This window comes from Nannospalax galili, unplaced genomic scaffold, assembly GCF_000622305.1.
Source record: "Nannospalax galili isolate Female #2095 unplaced genomic scaffold, S.galili_v1.0 scaffold150, whole genome shotgun sequence".
NCBI lineage: Eukaryota > Metazoa > Chordata > Mammalia > Rodentia > Spalacidae > Nannospalax > Nannospalax galili.
Genome location: NW_008329320.1, coordinates 3,349,321 through 3,368,396, shown reverse-complemented (window position 1 = coordinate 3,368,396; position 19,076 = coordinate 3,349,321). Strand labels below are relative to the sequence as shown.

The window sequence follows — 19,076 nt, the reverse complement described above, 5'->3', positions numbered from 1 at the left end:
GTTTTTGACATCTTCATGAGTTCCTGAGGCCTCTTTGATCTGGTGTGTTAATGGCAGAGTCTCTGTTGTGGGCTCCCAGTATCTGCATTCTTCCCCTGGAGAAAGACTGCATACTCCACAACCCTCCACAACTTCTTTCTGATCTGGCCTCTGGTTGTACTGTTGAGACCAGGAAAGGGGCCATGTGATTCAGCAGAGTGACTTGGAGCCACAGGGCTGTGTTCTACCTCTGGCTGCTGGCTGAGGAGAATCTCTTCAAACCCAAAGATGTCTTAGCTCTTCACAGCACTGTGCTGTTTCCAGTAGTTGTAATTTTTTTTTCTGTTTTCCCCATGGTTATTTTTGAGCCTGGCATCTATATGTTTTCATATGTATTTCCTTCTTAGATTGCAATATCCATTGCCGATATGAGGAATTCAGTTGGTCCTCCATACCCATCAATTCTACAGCCACAGATTCAACCAACTTTAGATGGAAAATACTCAAAGTAACTGCATCTATACTGAACACAGACTCCCCCCTTCATTGTTGTTCTCTAAACAATACAGTAACTATTTATAGAACATTCATATTGTATCGGATATTGGCGAACTGGGAATGATTTTAAGTGTACAGAAAGATGTATATGGGTTTTATGCAAATATTAAACCATTCTGTAGGCAAACTTGAATGTCCTTGGATTCTGGTATCTTCAGGGGAAGGGGTGTCCTAGAAGCAGACTCCCACAGCTACTAGAAGGACAACTGTATATAACGAATAAATTAGAATTCCATTTTTAGTTCTCTGAAAAATCTGCCTGCCTTTCTACTTTTTACCCCAAATCCTTGACTAAAATAGAGGCTTGCAAAGGCATATAGAGAGAGCCGTGGTGAAGAGGCAGAATCTGAGCCCGTTATACTTGCAGTCCTTTCCTCCCTGCAGAGGTTCCATGAGCCCTGGGAACTTCTCCGAAGTCCTTGGAGCCTCACACTCTGTGCCTGCCCAAGGGCCGCCTTATAGACCATGGAGAGAGGTGCTACAGGGGAAGGAGAGACCATTTTCTCATCTTGCCAAGCAAATGAAGGGTTTGAATGCTAAGCTTTACTCTACTAAGCTGTTAGTCACAACCACAAAGAAGACATGAGATGAAGGCAAAAACGAGCCACTCCTGGATGCAGTTAATAATGAAGGGATGTTCACAGGTCCTCAAACATAGCTCCTAATGATGCTTGGTCTCTACTAACCTTCCTACCCCCACCCCCTGCACGTTAGAGGAAGAGAGTCAAGGCATGCATCGGGTGCCATGTGCTTCTTCCCTAGAATCATCTCACCAGATTCTAAAAGAAATTAAAACAAATCCCCCGAGGTAGATAGATATGTGTTCTTTTTTTATTGAAAAGACACAACTTAAATCCCAGTGGTCATTTAACTTCCCTGAGGTCACACAGCAGTGAACAAAAGCAGCTTTTATGCCAAGTCCACTGGATTACAAAGTTCCTGCTACTTCCACACACCCAGCTGCCCCAGGTAAAGAAAGTATACAGGATGTCAGAGCAATGGAGTCAGAAAAAGATAACATGTTCTTGCTAGAGGCTTTGACTTTCAGGGACACGTGTTGGGGTCCTCATAGGGCTGAGTAACATTTGGGAGCCAGGACACAATGTCCATCCCACTTCTCAGTCCGTAGGCCCCTGGGCATCTGACTAAGACCTCAGAGAGTAGCACTTTTCCATTCATGCTATGCACCTCATTTACAGCCAGGCTGTCTATTCCTGAACCTGCTGCTGGTGCCTAACCCTCACCTCGACAGTCTAGGGGTACTCCTCTGTGTAGGAAGAAAAGAAGCATCCATCTTCAGGCTCCTTTTGGCAGCCGTTCCTCCTCTTTATCCAACAAGAGCAGGAAATCGTTGGGCTTTGTTTGGCCAGAGGGGGGGTGAGTTTCTGACCTGCTGACTATAAAGAATGATTTTTAAAAATGCAAATGCATATCTTTCTAGACCTAGGCACCTTGTCATAAAACTTTAAGGCTTTGTTTGAAAACCTAGTGGTTACATGAGCAAATGTCTCAACCAGGAATAGGTGGTTTGGCTTATGTTATAGTAAGAACTTGGGATGATTGTGTTCATTTTATTTTTTATTATATGTATATCTGTGCACATGAGCACAAATATGTTGGTCATGGGTCAAACTGGCAGGAGTTGGCTGTCTCCTTCCACTGTTTGAACTCGGGTCAGGCTTGGGCAAGCGCCCTTACAACTGAACATCTTGCTGGCCTGGTTTTGATATTCTTAGAAGCATTATGCAGCAATAACAATCTCTTGATTGCTTTTTATTTTTACTATTAGTTTTATTGGGTAATAAACCATGAGTGATAGTGTTTATTAAATCTTACATGGAAAAACAGAGATGATGAAACTTTGCTGGTACTACTAATATTACCATACACTAACTGCTGAGTCCTTGCATCAGAAGATTGTGTGTGTGCACGCACACATGTATACACATGCGCAATGTGCATGCTCACATTTTCTTTTCAATGAATCAAACTTGACATGGAGTGCACCCTGGAGACCAACTGCCCGCCCTGGACTTGCCAGCACCACCCCAGGAAAGCTGTGTGTCCTGGGCAAGTCATTATGTGTCTAAAATCCAGCCTTCTCCTCTGTGCAGAGAACTGCCTCTGAGGACATCACAGAGACTGAAGGAGGTAAGAAAGGCCCTGAGCAGCACGGCTGGACAGAGGGAGCAGTGGAGAAGTGACTGCCTTTCTGGTCAGCACATAGGAGCATGTCTGGTCTATTATCATACATGAGTAAATCATGGCTGTTAGATTTTTTTAATCTGCCTGCTCACTGAGTAGCTTGCTATGAGAACCTTTCCATGGAAGGAAATTTCTCAGTGCCATTTTTCATGGCTGTGACATAGACTATCCTGTAGCTGCTGTGCAATTGGCTCACCCGTTGGGACACTCATCTTTTCTAACTTTTTCCTGTTGATAGTCCAACAGAGTGGACAGCACAGAAGAGAAATGGTGTTGGATGGAAGGAGCTAATAGACTAGCAGACAAGTGAAATTAGACATATGCTGCAGAGCGTGAAAGAAATAACCAAGGACAGTGAAGAAGAAAGGAAAGGCAGTGCTGGGGATCAAACCAGGGCCTCACACATGCTAGACCAGCACTCTACCATCACACTATGTCTCTAGCCCTAGGAGGGGCTGATGGAATGCCTCCTGAGATGATTCTCATGATACAAATGAATGACCAGGTTTTGCAGAGCAGGTCATAGTCACAAGTTGAGGGTGGTCCAGACAGAGGAGCTACAGTCCAGGATTGGAAATGATTTGAGTAGAAGGTGAGGCCGGAAGAAAGAGGAGGTTTGGGGAGCTCTCTAAGCTTCAGAGCTGCCCATGAGGGGCTCACCCTGCATCCGGAGAGCAAGACAAAGGAGGCTCATGGGAGCATTGACCCAAGAAGCCCAGATTCTTCAGGAACCACAGAATTGGTTTGGGGTAAATTGGGTTGCCACCCCTAACAGTGATGGTGACCCCACACATGTGGACCATAAATTCCACATGCTCTCTGGGTTGGAGCTTGTGGCTGAACACGGCAGGTTGACTTCCAGAAGCAGCTGGTGCCAGGGGATAATTCCTGAGCCTTTCGTGTCCCCTTAGGAGAGCTCTACAGAAGACCTCCTGAGGTTAACATCGAAGAGTTTGCCTGACCTGACCAGCTCAGTAGAGGACATGTCGTCCTGGACTGACAACGAAGACCAAGAGGCAGATGGGGAAGAAGAAGGAACTGGCCCAACAGCCATCCAGGGAGTGGTAAGTGAGCTTCCGGGTGTTTTCAGCAGCAGTGAGGAAGCTTCCCTGAAGACCCAGGGGACAGTTCTGTCAGAGAGAAACATGGCACGTTCCTTTTATATTTTTCTCAGAATCTTCTGGAAACGTCTAGAAGGGAAACACATTTCATTAAGAAAATTGAAACTGGAAACTGACCATTTAGTTGGGTACATACATTGGCCTCTAGGATGCTTTAGCGTGTATACAAGGATGCTCTTGCCACTTCTTACAGGGTGTTTGAAAAGAGCTGTAAGGATTTAGATTTAGACTTATAGATTTCTGATTGAAAGTAGAACAAAACCACTTCAACAAATTTGTGTAGAATACACCTTCGAATTCCAGTCCTACCAGGACTCCCCACAGCTCACTGCTGAGCCTTTGTTCTGTGATGCTGTCACTTGTCACACACAGGAGGATGTCCTACTAGCAGATAGCCTTGTGGATTCCTGGTCTCTTTGTATCTCAGATCTGAAGAATGTGTGGTTATTACTGTAAGCTCTTACTGACCTAGTTCTCAATCCAACTCTCTTCCTGCCATTTGGAAACTATACTTCTCCCTTTGAGCTTTGAACTTAGAAAGCATGGGTAAGCATTAGAAAATCAGCTTTGTTGACCGTAAGACCTTCAAAGGAAAAAGAAAAAAACTGCATCTCTCATCATACTTACTAGAAAATGATACATTACATTTGAGAGGAAAGAAAAAGTTGCTTTTCCCCTGTCCTTTTATTCCCTGGAAATCTAGGGCCACCAGATACAGTAGTGCAGTCTGTGGACCACCCAAAGATATCACATATATATAAGGGAAAGTCATACTGCAAAAACCACACAGTTTTATATTTATTGTAACAGTTTTCTGGAAGCGGACAGTAAAGTTTTACAGCAAACCACAAGAACTTTCTGGTAAAAGAGGAAAAGCATCTTTAAGCAGTGTAGTTTTAGTCTGCCCAGTGGCATCACGGACCCAGGGTTGATGTCAACTGCTTTTGCCTCAAAGGCAAGCTTTCTCAGGAGGCTCACCCCTGCAAGCAAGTAAGCCTGCACTGAATGAACAGACTCAAGGTGGGCGCGGGCAGGTTAAACAACAACCATGAGGTTATTCCTTTCTCTGCAAGTGTGGTACCATTTGGGCTCTCCTTTGGCTTTCTGCAGGGGTAGAAGCGGAACTAATTTTCACAGCCTCCAAACACTCTGCCTGCCTCTCAGACCTCCTTGCACCAAGCTCACCATTAGTTCTAAGCAACCTCTGTGCTGCCCTTCTGTGGCCCCTCATGGCTGCTCCACACTTTCCTGTCACAGGACTTTGCAAATGCTCTTCTGTCTCTGGAATCCTCTTTGGGCAGTTGACTCAGATTCATCTTCTGGATCTGATAGTGACTTCTTCAGAAGGACTAAGTACCCTGTCTGTATTGAACCTCTCAGTTCCCACTGTGACTCTCCATGCACACCCCCTACGAACTGCTGGTCCCAGATTTGTTTGGCAAATATCTGAAGAGATGTGTTTGTCCAGTGTAGCTGTGAATGGCAGGAGGCGGGGGTGTGTGGCAACTGGTCTAGTGTATCTGTAGACTACATCTGATTGTTGAGCTATAAAATACAAAATAAACTAAAAATGGGATGCTAAGGATGAAGCTCACTTGGTAGAGTGCTTGCCTAGCATATCTAATGCCCTAGATTGGATCCCCAGCACCACATAAAGTAGGCTTTATGGTGTACACCTATAACCTCAGCACTTGAATCAGAAGTTCAAGTCATTCTCAGCTACATGGTTGGTTTGAGGCCAGCCAGGGCTACATGAGACCCTATCTCAAAAACAAAACAAAGAAAACTACAGTGTAGTATCAGGGCAGGTCCAAACACAGCTGGCAGCTCATGACACAGTGCTTCCAAGAGGCCGAGGGATTTTTTTATTATTATTATTTTTTTTCATTTCATTTTATGAGTGTTTTGCCTGCAAGTATGTAAGTGTATCATGTGCATGCAGTGCCTGCAGAGGCCAGAAGAAAGAGCTGTATCTCCTGGAACTGAAGTGATAGATGGTAGTTAGCCACCATGTGGGTGCTGGGACCTGAACCCTGGTCCTCTGTTAAGAGCAGCCAGTGCTCTTAACTGCTGAACCAACTGTCCAGCCCCTAGAAGGCAAAGTTTTAAAAAACACACTTATAACAAGCATTCATGGAAAACTTATTTCCTACTCTGTGGAGGAAAAATGAGAAATTGAAATAAAATCTAACTAGGTTTATTCTACCACCAAATTTTGTGGTTATTCCCACATCTGACCCCCAACACAGAAGCCTCAAAGAACCTTGGAGTGACATCTACATTCCTGTATCATTGGCTGCAGGGACAATGCAAGAATAAGCCTGGAACCAACTTGAGCATCCCACAACCCCACTCCCTCCAATGTGTTCCCACCCTCTGAGGCTAGAGCTCTCCTGAGCTCTCCTCCTCATGTCGTCTCTAGCCAGTGACCCACAACGTACCCCCGTGACTATCGTAATATGAGGAGATAGCATATGTGGCCGTCTCACTAGTGGACGTCCCACCCCAGCCCAACTGCCATACTGAGATCTGCTTCCCCTCTGGAGGCCAACTTGAGCCTTCATGCTCTATCCTCCCATGCCCACGGTATAGAAAGGAGTTGCTCAGAGGCATCTCAGCCAGCTACTGGGGCCCGGTGAACTGAGGCCTTGGAGCGAGGGGAAGACTGGCAGCACAGCACACGTCACCTTCTGATAAAGTCCCAGCCACTGTGCCGCACAGCAGGTCACTGTGAGAGATCATAATCGTGTTGGTTTCCCAGGTTGTACTATCTTGCAAAAATCTGGAAAGAATTATTTGTCTGTGATTTTTTTATACTAAATATTGCTCTAATAAATGACTCATTTATATACAATATACCATGTTCTATATTTTTTATTATATTTATTTTTTGTCTTTTTTTTTTTTTTTGTCTTTTTGAGACAGAGTCTCCCTGTAGCCCCAGCTGTCCTAGAACTCACTATGTAGACCAGGCTGGCCTTGAACTCACAGAGCTCCGCCTGCCTCTGCCTCCCAAGTGCTGGGATTAAAGGTGTGCGCCACCACGCCTGGCTTATCTTTTGTCTTTTTGAGAGGGTCTCTATGTAGCCCCAGCTGGCCTGGAACTCACTATGTAGATCATGCTGGCCTTGAACTCACTGAGATTTGCCTGCCTCTGCCTCCCGAGTACTGAGATTAAAGGCATGTGTCACTATACCTGGCTTATGTTATATGTTTTTGAATATTTAAACTTACAAAAAAGTGCTTTTAAAAATTTACTATGATTGGGCTGGGCATGGTGGTGCACACCTTTAGTCCCAGCACTCAGGAGGCAGAGAGACAGGGAGATCTCTGTGAATTCAAGCCCAGTCTAGTCTACATAGTGAGTTCCAGGCCAGCTGGGGCTACAGGGGAGATCCTGTCTCAAAAAGACCAAAAAGAAAAAACTACTATAATTTAAGTATTTCATGTAATTTATATGGATTTTTCTGATTAGCAAAGCAACATCTCACTATATACATGTTTTTGACCCCCAAAAGGAGTACATTCTCCTGTTAATCAAAGATGACCATCCTTAACATTTCTATGGCTTTCTAATTGACTTATTTCCCTCGAGTCTGTATATGTATTTTAACTGAGTTTACAAAACATGCTTGTAAACCTGCTGTGGTCTCAATTATATAATAGTGAGTGTTTCCCTGTGCCACTAAAGGGTTTTCTGAAGTACGGCTCATAACGGCAAATATTCCAATGACATGGGAACGCCATATCCAGTTATACTACTCAGATGCATATTCGGTTTTCAATGTGATAAAGAATTCTGTACATCTCTACCAGTCTGCATCTGTGCATGTTTTTATGTTTTTTTCTTAAATACCTTGTAGCAGATATTGCTAAGTCTCGGGGTTTTCCAAAGAGGTTGCACACACACACAAATAAAAATGTATTAGAAGCCACTGTGAAGAGGGGCACCTGAGCCCTTCAGCTTCCAGAAGATGCTCCACCGTTGCTCTGGCTGAGATCCTGTAGAAAGGAGAGCAGAAACTGAAAATAAGAAGACACCTGTGCTTTGTGGCACTGTACATGAGCCCTGCTTGTGGGTTTCCCAAGTTCCATTTCTCTGAAAGACCAGAAGTTATCCAGAAAGCCTCTCTCTATTGGGAGCATCTTCAGTCACCTTTCTCTCCCCAAGGAGAGCCTGACTTCTCAGGAAGTTGACACCTGGGGTCTATTGCCTGTTTATCTCTTAGAGGAAGGAAAGAATACATGCAGATTTGGTTTGGTTTTTAAGTCCAATGTGCCTCCTTGGGCTGCCTACATCCAGCAAAGTACCTTACAGTCAACACTTAGTACATATTTCTTTGCTGTGAACCTGTCTCTAAAGAGAAGTTTCTCCCAGTGTGGCCCATACACCAGCAGCATGAGCATCACTTAGGAACTTACTAGAAACACACATCCCAGGGTCCTACACTAAAGCAAGCACTCCACCCACCGAACTACCCCCAGCTTCCAGAAATCTGTTTAAAATCCCATTGATTTAGACTCAGGCTAAGGTTTCAAAATCCCTACCACATAGCCCTCAAATGACAAGGGCCACCTGTTTGTCACTGTGACTATTACTGTGCTCTGCCCAAGTATAAGTAATTACAGTTCATTTGGAGAAAGAGAATTTTCAGAAGAAAGGCCTAGGCTCTAACCCTCCAACAGAGTGACTCTTTCTGGAATCAAGAAGGGGCAGAGTTTTGGCATAATAGGGCATGAGGTGATTGGTGGCTCTTTAATAATGGGGAGGCTGTGTCTCTTTTTTTAAAATTTTATTTTTATTTTATGTGTATGCATGTATTACTTGCATGTAGGTAAGTGCACCTGTGTTGCGCAATGCCCACGGAGGTCAAAACATTCTAAAAAACCAAATGTGCAATTGTCGCAGTGCAGTGCAGCAAAGAAGTTTGTTCAGTGCATCAGTCAGGAGACCGGTATCCACCTTTCTTTGGCATCAAGAGAATTGGTTCTAATGTTTCTGAAATGGCATGTTTGGACAGTCTTGGAAAGTATAATACCTCACTATCAAAAGAAAAAAATAAAAAGGAAGAGAAAAGTTAGACTTAAGGACTCTGTAAGTCTGACACAAGGGTTGGATTCCTTTAGTTGGTAGAGCAGCCATGGGGCTAAGACCATAAAATTCAATGTCCTAGGCAGGTCGATCTTCTGAAAAGAAAGAAGACGGACTCCTGTGTTTCCTTGGGCTGACTATCTGGTGAGATGTCTGCTCTAAGTGTTCCCAGAAGTATCTGAACATTGGGAATTTACTGCTGTGTCTCAAAGCGTCCCTGGTTGATTCAAATTTCCCTGGCTGGGAAACTGCCTGTTCTTTGAAACCTAAGCTACACTTTTTCCCCCTAGTGAATCTGGAGTCTAATACAAAGAACAGTGAGTACCCAGTGCATGAGGGGAGTCTGTGAGTAATAACATTAACACAGGAAGGTGTGCTGTGCGTTGCAGGACTGGAAATCAGATTTTCACAGAGTAAGTCTAGGAGTGGAAAAACCCTGGTACAGGCTGCCTGAGCTCATATGAGAGGAGAGAATGTTCTCTCTCTACAGCCTCAAGGATTTTGTTAAGAGTTGGCTCTTCTTATGAGACTGGAGAGATGGCTCAGCAGTTAAGAGCACTGGCTGTTCTTACAGAGGAACTGTGTTCGGTTCCCAACACCCACATGGCAGCTAACAACCATCCACAACTCCAGTTCCAGGGGATCCTATGCCCTCTTCTGGACTCCACAGGCATTACATGACATGGGTGCTCTTATACACATGCAGGCAAGACATAAAATTAAGATAAATATTTTTTTAAAAATGAGTTGGCTGGCTGGGTGTGGTGGCACACGGCTGTAATCCCAGCACTTGGGAGGCAGAGGCAGGCAAATCTCTGTTGAGTTCAAGGCCAGCCTAGAACTCTACCTAGTGAGTTCCAGGACAGTTGGGGCTAAAGGGAGACACTGTCCCAAAAAGACGGGGAAAAAAAAAAAAAAGAGTTGGCTCTTCTGTGAGCAGCAATGAATGGTGTGCTGGTCCTCAGAACCCAAGGCATTTGCAGTCTCTGCTTAGCAAGTCCTGATTTCTCTTCTCTCTGGGCATCCACGTCCTACATATCTTGATCTAGGCTTCACTTCTTCCAGGAAGTCCTCCCAGATCCACATCATATCTTCCAGGGCTTCTGGTATGCTAGGTTGCCTGTTATCCTTCACAGATGGATATGACCCCTAACACAGTTTAAAGTGATGCAATTACACATTACACGTTCATGTGACAGTTCACTTAATGTCGTCCCTCTATAGCAGCAGATCACAGGGTAGACGTCATGCCAGATTTGTCACTTGTCCATCCCATGTGATCACTGTAGGCCCTTCATAAAGAGGAGCTAGATGGAATGGACATATGACAGACAGATGGTCACTGTGCCCTCTTATGTTCCAACAATGCCCTCTGCAGACCTCTCATCTTAAGGACTGGTCAACTTTGACAGACTTCTATCTTCTCCAGCCTACTATGAATTTAAAATGAGCATGGCACAGTGGACATTGTTTTCATTTGTGTCCCCAGACTAGACCTATCTGCTTCTCTGTTCTGGGAATTTCTGCCTGGGATAAAAATGTAAGTGATAATGGCAGTTGTTTTTCCAAGTATTGGATTAAGAGAACACAGCACCCTTTCCCTTAAAATAGTGTCTGTTGCCTGGCGTGGTGGTGCATGCCGGTAGTCCCAACACTTGGGAGGCAGAGGCAGGCAGATCTCTGTGAGTTCAACGCCAGCCTGGTCTACATAGTGAGTTCCAGGACAGCTGGGACTACAGGGAGACCCTGCTTCAAAAAGAAAATAAATAAATAATGTCTGTTTGGTTAATGGTAGAGCAAGCTGATAGGACTTGATTCTTAACACATCAACAGCAGTGACAAAGTATTAAGCATCTCAACAGAAAATTAGCTAAGCAACAAGTGAAATGTAGATGGACTCACCAAAAAGGTGTCAGGTAAAAGAGCCCCAAACCACAGCAGTGGAGGATGTAAGCTCTGGTCAAGAATCAGAGCATGGCAGACATCTAACGAGCCCTAGGGATGAGCTGGGCCACACTTTTCCTATTTCAGGCTGAAAATTCATGATGAGAAAGAAGACCATTGAGTTCTACAGATAACAAGCTTGTTGTCCTGCTTAAAGCAGCCATGACAAAAAACACAGGAGCTAGGGGGAGAAAAGATGGTATACTAAGAGTTCACACGTTACAGACATGTAAAGTGATGCAAGCCATCGATGCCTGTAGTAGAGTGAAGCCAGGTCCCCAGATGCCAGCAAGGGCCCCATTTGGGAGGCCTTCAAGGGATGGGACCCAGGAGTCTGTGCTTTCTGAAACTCTGATGCTCACTAAGATTGTAGAAAGCAAAAGTAGCAAGGCTCCTAACAGTCACCTGGTAAACTGGAGGGAGCCAGCCCCAGGACCTCCCTGTGTGGCACACAGCCTTGAGATAAGGGTGGGGGGGTTTAGACCACAACTACCTCTCTCCTTCCTGCAGTCTAAGGGCCAAGGAGTAAAGAAGGCATTTGCTGTGCACGTGACAAGCTTGGAAGCACAGATTCCCCAGGGATTCTTCAGGGCACACACTTGCACATCATGTTCTTTTTTCCCCTTCCACACATCTGTCCCTGGTGTATAAACTGGTGTTGTACTTGGAGATGATCATTCCCAACACCAAAATATGCAGATGTACAGCTAGCTACCCAACTGTGTATTTTTCTCTCCACTGTCCCCACGTGTGAACTCCTCTCCCTTTCCTCTCAATCCCATGCTCTTCCAGATAGGCCTCTGTTTACTTCAGTGCTTTAAGCAACACTCCCACTGGCACAGGGCATATATAAAAAGTCATGAGAAACTTGTGCTGTGCAGAATTGGCAAAGCAAGATAAGTAAAAGAAAGCTGCCATTAATGCTGGTCTCAAAAAAAAAGATTTAAATTAGAGGGTGGTTTTGATTTGGTTTGGTTTCATACTTAAGGAGATGAAGTGATTAGTGAAGAAGAAAGATAAGAATAATTATTTGGCAAGAATGAATTGCCCGGAAAACTGCTGATGTTTGAATTGGGCTAATTCTTGTGTCAATGTTTGCAGGGACCTGTTACAACTTGCTACCTGGCTCTGTGCTATGTTTCCATCCATGCAGTTTGCAGTTCTCAGGGAAGTAAATAGCCATGCTATTTGCATAGAAAAGTGAATAGTGTGCCGTCCATGGAGCCTCATAATACAGGCGGGTCTCCAAATGGGAGTGGACATGCCCAGAGAGGAGGCCAGCTAGTCCCTGGGGTGTGGGAGGAAAATATTAGAGCTTGTATAAATTCATTCTCTCTCTCCCTCCCCCCTCCCTCCTTTTCTCTCTCTCCCTCCTTTTCTCTCTCTCTCCCTCTCTTGACAGGGTCTCACTTTGTAGCCCTAGCTGGCCTGGAACTTACTGTGTAGACTAGGCTGGCCTCGAACTCACAGAGATACACAAGCCCCTCCCTCCCAAGTGCTGGGATTAAATGTGTGCACCACCATGCCTGACCCTCATTTCATTTCATTTTATTGGATGTGGCACACAGTCAACATCTTATCCCAACAAAGAGGTCCCCTGTCAGCCTCCCTTCCACTTCCTGTGCTGGTCTTTGAGAAAGTGAGCAGTCACGGGCTAGTAAGATGATTCACTGGGTGAAGATGCTTGCCTGTCAAGCCTGACAACCTGAGTTAGAGCCTAGGCTCCACGTGTGGAAAGAAAGAATTGATTCTGCAAGTTGTTCTCTGACCCTGACCTCCACATATACACCATGGCACAGGCATGGCAACCCCTAGACAGGCATACACATACACATACTAAAATAAATAAGTACTAAAATTTTATTTAAAGAAAGTGACACATTTGCCCTTGACGCTACTTGGATGCATTAGGATAAATGGGAAAGTGGGGTGGGGGAACAACCTCATTGAAAGTCTTCCTCAGTACTGGAAAGTAGAGTTTCTTGACTTTTTCTCATTGTAGCCACATCTTATGCAACATGGTAGCTCAGAGCCTGGGAAATCAAAACAAAGCAAAATAGAAGAGGTCAGAAGTTCTGCTGTGGAATTCAGGGTAGAAATTTCTCAAAGAAGCAAAGCTGCTTAGGACCAATAGGATTCCCCCTACACCACCCCCTGGAGCAACTGTTTGCTTGCTTTGCTTTTTGTTTGCTGTTTGTTGGCTTATTTTTCTTGCCTGCTTTTTACATAAGTGACTTAGCTCCCTAGATGACATTTGCAGAAAAGGAAGGCTGTGGTCCTTGCTCTTCCTTCACATGAAGTTCTTGTCCTTCCTGTATGTCCAGATTCTGAAGTTCATCATCCCTCTGAAACTGTTATTGCCACCCAGCCTTTTGTCACCTCTGTCTCTTCTGATTGCTGATTCTGAGTGCTTCTCAGATTTTAGCACTTAAAGTCAGAAAGTCAGACCCTGATTTGTAAATAGACAAATGTTTTCAACCTTGTCAGTAAAGCTCTTTCTTTGGATATTTGACTTTATTTACCCTTGAAAGAAATCTATTCACTTAGTAAATATTTGTGGAATCATCTTTACATGTTACTCACCTAGTTCCTGGGGCAGACATCTCTCATTCGTCCTAGCATTCCTTTAACCATACCATGTCCAGCCACAGAAGTTTATCATGTGGCCTTGCAGGTGCCCACAGCCAAGCCCTAGGATGAGTCACCCAGCTCCATGGCCAGCTCCACATCTTCCACATGCTGAGTGCTGTGCTGGTATTTTCGTCCCCTCTTACACCATTTATTATATTCCAGCATGAGTTATTGTTACTTCTGTACTTTTTTTTTGGTCTTTTTGAGACAGGGTCTCTCTGTAGCCCCAGCTGTCCTGGAACTCACTATATAGACCAGGCTGGCCTTGAACTCACAGAGATCCGTCTGCCTCTGCCTCCCGAGTGCTGGGATTAAAGGCATGCGCCACCACACCCGGCCTTCTGTACTTTTTATAGTCCCCTCTTCTGTGTAATAAATATGTAGGGGCCATATGCCATATTGGCCTCAAGAAGAGAGATCTAATTTTTTTTTTAATATTTTGTCTGCCAAGCATGGTGGCACACACCTGTAGTCCCAGCACTTGGGAGGCAGAGGCAGGTGGATCTCTGAGTTCGAGGCCAACCTGGTCTACATAGTGAGTTCCAGGTCAGCTAGGGCTACAGGGAGACCCTGTCTCAAAAAGACAAAATATATGTATTCTTTTTATCTTATTTTTGTGTGTGTGTGCCTGTATTGCCTACATGTATGTAAGTGCACCCATGTCATGCAATACCCACAGAGGACAAAAGAGGCCTTCAGATCTCCTGGAACTGGTGTTACAGACAGTTGCTAGCTGCCATGTGGGTGCTGGGGTTCGAACCTGGGTCTTCTGCAAGAACAAACAGTGTTCTTAACTGCTGAGCCATCTCTCCAGCCCAACATCTAATTTTTTCAAAGGATAAAGAAAGGCTTAGTGGACAGAATAGTATTTGACTGTTCTGTGGGTTTCCCACAGAAATGGCTGATAATTCTAGTGCAAAAACATTTAACACTGTTCAAATATTAACAGAAAGTCCATTGAGTGCAACTGTTCAGACTGAGCTTTTAGTCCAGGCTAAGGAATTAGGATTTGTTTTCTGAGGAATGTGACTCATGGGTAGCCTTTGAATTGAGTAACAGGCTCAGTTTCTATGTTGGGGTTCTCAGGCAATGAGGCAGAGGTAGGGTCTGGAGGTGGACGGACAGATATGGAGGCTTTGGCTGGCCCCACTGAACAGGAACAAGGCCAAGGAGAAGCCAAGAAACTGGAAAAAAATGGAGGCTGGGGGGGTGGGGTGGTCAGTGAAGCTGAGCCAGCCTGCCATGTGAACGATTGGGTTCTGAGAGCGAGGATCCCTTGGTGATGGAGGAGGAGGGTGAAGATTCTTTCCTTTGGTTGTTGCTATTTCTGAAGGCAGAGCTGCTCCTTTTGAATAGGGTTTTATTCCCCCAAGATGCTCCAGGCTCACAAACTGCCTCTCCTACCTTTCTCTCCAAGTCATTTCCCCTCCTTTCATCACCACCAGTGCCAATACAAAAGACCAAGAAACAGACCCTTTCCATACCTTCCAAGCAGCATGCTTGTTGGTAAAGCAACTTGATTTAAAACAAACTTAAATGATGCTGAGGAACCCTATGATGCTGGTCAAGCACTCCTTTTAGAATGTATAGACTTCACTATTTCAAATGAGTTTCTTATTGGTATCATTTCATAATGGATTTAAAATTAAAAATAGGCAGTGTGAATGACAGGGATGTCTAGAGGCGATGCCGTGGTAGACCAGTAAGCCTATGGCCTCCTTAGATTTCTCCACCTTGCTAAGCTATGCTTCCTACCAATGTTCAAGTTTCTTCACTGCTTTAGGGAGGAGCTGGGGAGGGGCAAAGTGTGACCATGCCAACAGATGAAGAGTGAGCTGCTACAAAGGCCAAGTGGCTGACACTTACGGCTTTGAAGCCAGTCTCTGTTCCTAAGCTCTCCCTTTGCAAAGTAGCCACAGGCAGTAAGCAAACTGGTGGGCAGGCCTGTATCCCAGTAAAACTTTGAAAAAAAATCTAGTGTTAGACCATGTTCGGCCTTGAGCTTGATGATTCTTACTGTGGGTGATGGTTGGTGGGCCAGGGGTTAACTTTTCCTGCTGTGTCCCATGGGCTCTACACAGCACATCTGTGCTTTCTTGACAGATTATTAAATACATGCCCTTAGAAATATGTGTCAAACAGCATGAACTTGAAACTCTTGGTTGGTCAGGACAAGGCAGCAGAAGGCTTGGAATCTAACAGTGAGTCAGTGTTGGATCAAAATGATGCCCTCTACCTAAAGCATACCTGGATCATATGCCCAGTCAGAACAAGCTTTTTCTGTTATCATAGTCCACAGAAACTTTTTGGTAAAGGTTTATATATGAAAATGTCCATGTAAACCCTACTGGTGCTGCCCAGGAGGGTTTGCTGTAGCTGCTGACTCAGAGCACCTCTGACAACTCGCCCCTTTCCTGCTGTACCTCTCGCTTACCTTTTTCACATGTCATATATTTATTTACTTACTTACTTTTCTGGTGCTGAGGATTGAGCCCAAGGCCCATGCACTGAACTACTTCTCAACTGTATTAGTTTCTTTTCTGTTGCTGTGATAAAACACCATGACCAAGGCAACTTAGAGAAGGAAGAGTTTATTTGGGCTTATGGTTCCAGAGGGATAAGAGTCCATCATGGTGGGGGAAGTATGACAGCAGAAGCCAAAAGGAGAGACCACATCTCCAGCAGTAAACAGGAAGCAGAGAGAGCAAACTCCAAGTGGGGCAAGGCTATGAACTCTCAGCACATGCTTTCTCCAGCTAGGCCACACCTCCTAAATGGTCCATGACCCTCCCTAAACAGTGCCACCCAAATGTTCAAATACTTGAGTCCTAGGGGACATTTCTCATTCAAACCACCACATTTCACTCCCTGGCCCCCATGGGCTCATGGCTATATCATAATGCAAAATACATGTAGTCCAACTTTAAAATTCCTCATAGTCTCAACACTAAACAAAGGCCAAAGTCTGAAGTCTCTCTTTAAACACTCTTGGAAAATCAGAAAGCAAATGACATACTTCCAACATACAATGGCACAGAATACACATTCCCATTCCAAAAGGGTAGAATGGTGACATAGTGAGAAAATACAGGTCAAAACTGGAACCCAGCTGGGCGTGGTGGCTCTCACCTTTAATCCCAGCACTTGGGAGGCAGAGGCAAGTAGATCTCTGTGAGAGATGCTGGTCTACATAGTTCCAGGCCAGCTGGGACTACAGGGAAACACTGTCTCAAAAAGACTGGAACTCAGCAGGGCAAACACCAAATCCTGTAGCTCCATGTCCAGTGTCTGCAACTGTGGTTCCAAAGGGCTTAGACAGCTCTGTATCCCCAGCTCTGCTGCCTGTGACACCAGCCTATGCCTTTCTCTTTTTAAAAATAGCCCTTCTGTCTTTTTTTTTTTTGGTCTTTTTGAAACAGGGTCTCACTATATAAACCAAGCTGGCTTGGAACTCACAGAGATCTACCTGCCTCTGCTTCCAAGTGCTGGGACTATAGGCATGTGCCACCATACCCAGCACCCTTCTATCTTTCTTATGGGATGTCTTGGGGTCTCCTGTGTATGCATGTGGACACATACCTACAATTTTATCATTCTGAATTCAGGATAAAGCATGGCTGTGTAATCAGAGATCTGTATGTCAGTGTGGGAGCTGCCCACTGGTACTGCTGAGGAGTAATCCATGGATCCTCTTCATTTCCCAGCCCACAAACCCAAAGAAGAGCTCCAGACCCCAAACTTCTCTTACCCACTGGGTTATGGGGACACTTGAGCCAACCCACAGCACAGAGAAGGCCCATGCTTGCCTACCACTATTTGAAATCTGTACCAAGGAGGGGCAGGAGCAAGGGCAAATCCCAGGTGCCATCCACACCTCCCATTTATACTCAAAGAACTCTAAGTTCCTAGAGGACACTGTCTTCTCTTTAGGCAGGTTACAAAACCCACCATAAGAGGGTTACACAGAGGTTGATGATTGATGAAATTTCTGAGGCCTTAAAATGCATTTCTTTACCTCAGACTTCTAAATAATCAAGAGACCTAGTTAATTTGTATGCATAAAAATGATCCAAATAATCACCAACACACTCTATTAAGCCCATTCAGGTTTTAAAGGAAATGATGAATGGGAGGAAACTGAAACAGGCTCATACAGAACAAGGGCAATATTATTTCATTTGTAGGGCCTCAGCCTGAATGTCTCCACCAACATCAGTTACAGCCCCCCGCCCCCACACCTGAGTGCCTTTGAGCTGTGCACACTCTCCATGCTCAAAGTGTACCAGAACACACAAGGGTGACAGGTTTGACTCCACGTTTACTGTTTTCTTCTTCATTCTGGAGTTACTCTCTTGGTGGGAAAGCAATGGTCCAGCAGAGAATCCTGTTCTAATATCTGCGTGCAGCTCATGGGCTCCTTGCCACTTGGTGCTGATGTAGTGTTGCTCTGATTTCCTCTGTATGAATGGTTATTCATTTCCAGCCCTGGCCTCTCAGATGGCCATCTGGTTCTCTTTTGGTCACTCACACATCTGCCCCAGAGATTTGGAAAATGAGCTTCCTTTGGCAGCCTAAAAATCATCTTACTGTGATTCTGAAGCATGAAAGGGGAAATCACAGTGCCCATCCTGTGGACCCTGACCAGGGGATGAGCCAACCGAGCTTCCTGGGGATCGGAGCTGGGATGTCATCTGTCACATCTGTGGATTATTTTTTTTTCAAGTGCTGGGAATGATAAAAACACAGCATGAACTGGGTGCAGTCATTCCTCCTGAGGTGTTCCTAGGACTAGATATGCTTGTGTAATGGAAACAGTTGGCGATAAAAGCCACACTGTGCAAGGTTTGTTTGTGAAGCCTCAAGAGCCAGCTGAGGAAGACAGATGATGCTCATGAGCTAAACATTATATGAGTCACATGTTCAAAGAGATCTCATAAATGCTCTGAACAGCATCTACAGGACATGCCTAAGTAATAGGCTTTTAGCTTGGACCCAAGTGGCCAACCCATGGGTAACAACAGTTTCCATACTCCCAGAAGGCTAAATTTTACCAGAAACTAAAACTTGGTGCCCATGGTGTGTCTTATCCAAAAGTGATTTTTCAGAGGTCCCACAGTAAGATTAAAGGTCAACATACTAGTTATGATCAAGTAAGTGCCAATAAATCTAAATCTCCTTTTGCAAGTTGTAATCCAGAGTTTAAAAATCTAATTAATTGGGGCTGGAGAGATGGGTCAGCAGTTAAGAGCACTGGCTACTCTTGCAGGGGACCTGGGTTCAATCCCTGGCACTCACATGGTGGCTAACAACTATTTGTAACACCAGTTCCAGGGGATCTAATGCCCTCTTCTGTCTTCCATGGGCATTGCACAACATGGGTGCACGTACATACATGCAAGCAAAACATTCATACATATAAAATAATTAATAAATTTTTTTTTATAAGCGAGGAGTGGTGGTGGACACCTTTAGTCCCAGCACTCAGGAGGCAGAGGCAGGTGGATCTCTGTGAGTTCGAGGCCAGCCTGGTCTCCATAGTGAGTTTC

General features: G+C 44.8%; 1 protein-coding gene across 8 annotated transcripts in view; it reads left to right on the top strand.

Annotated features, from left to right (window-relative positions):
• The window catches only part of Pdzd2 (PDZ domain containing 2), a 434,448-nt gene that overhangs the window by 333,324 nt on the left and 82,048 nt on the right, over positions 1-19,076 (top strand). For 6 of the 8 annotated variants that reach the window (XM_029564743.1, XM_029564732.1, XM_029564737.1 and 3 more), the window contains one exon: positions 3,654-3,806. The exons of the other annotated variants lie outside the window; for them this stretch is intronic. In XM_029564743.1, the coding sequence (XP_029420603.1) occupies positions 3,654-3,806 (153 nt within the window). The remainder of the gene's footprint in view (positions 1-3,653; positions 3,807-19,076) is intronic. 8 annotated transcript variants of the gene reach the window in all.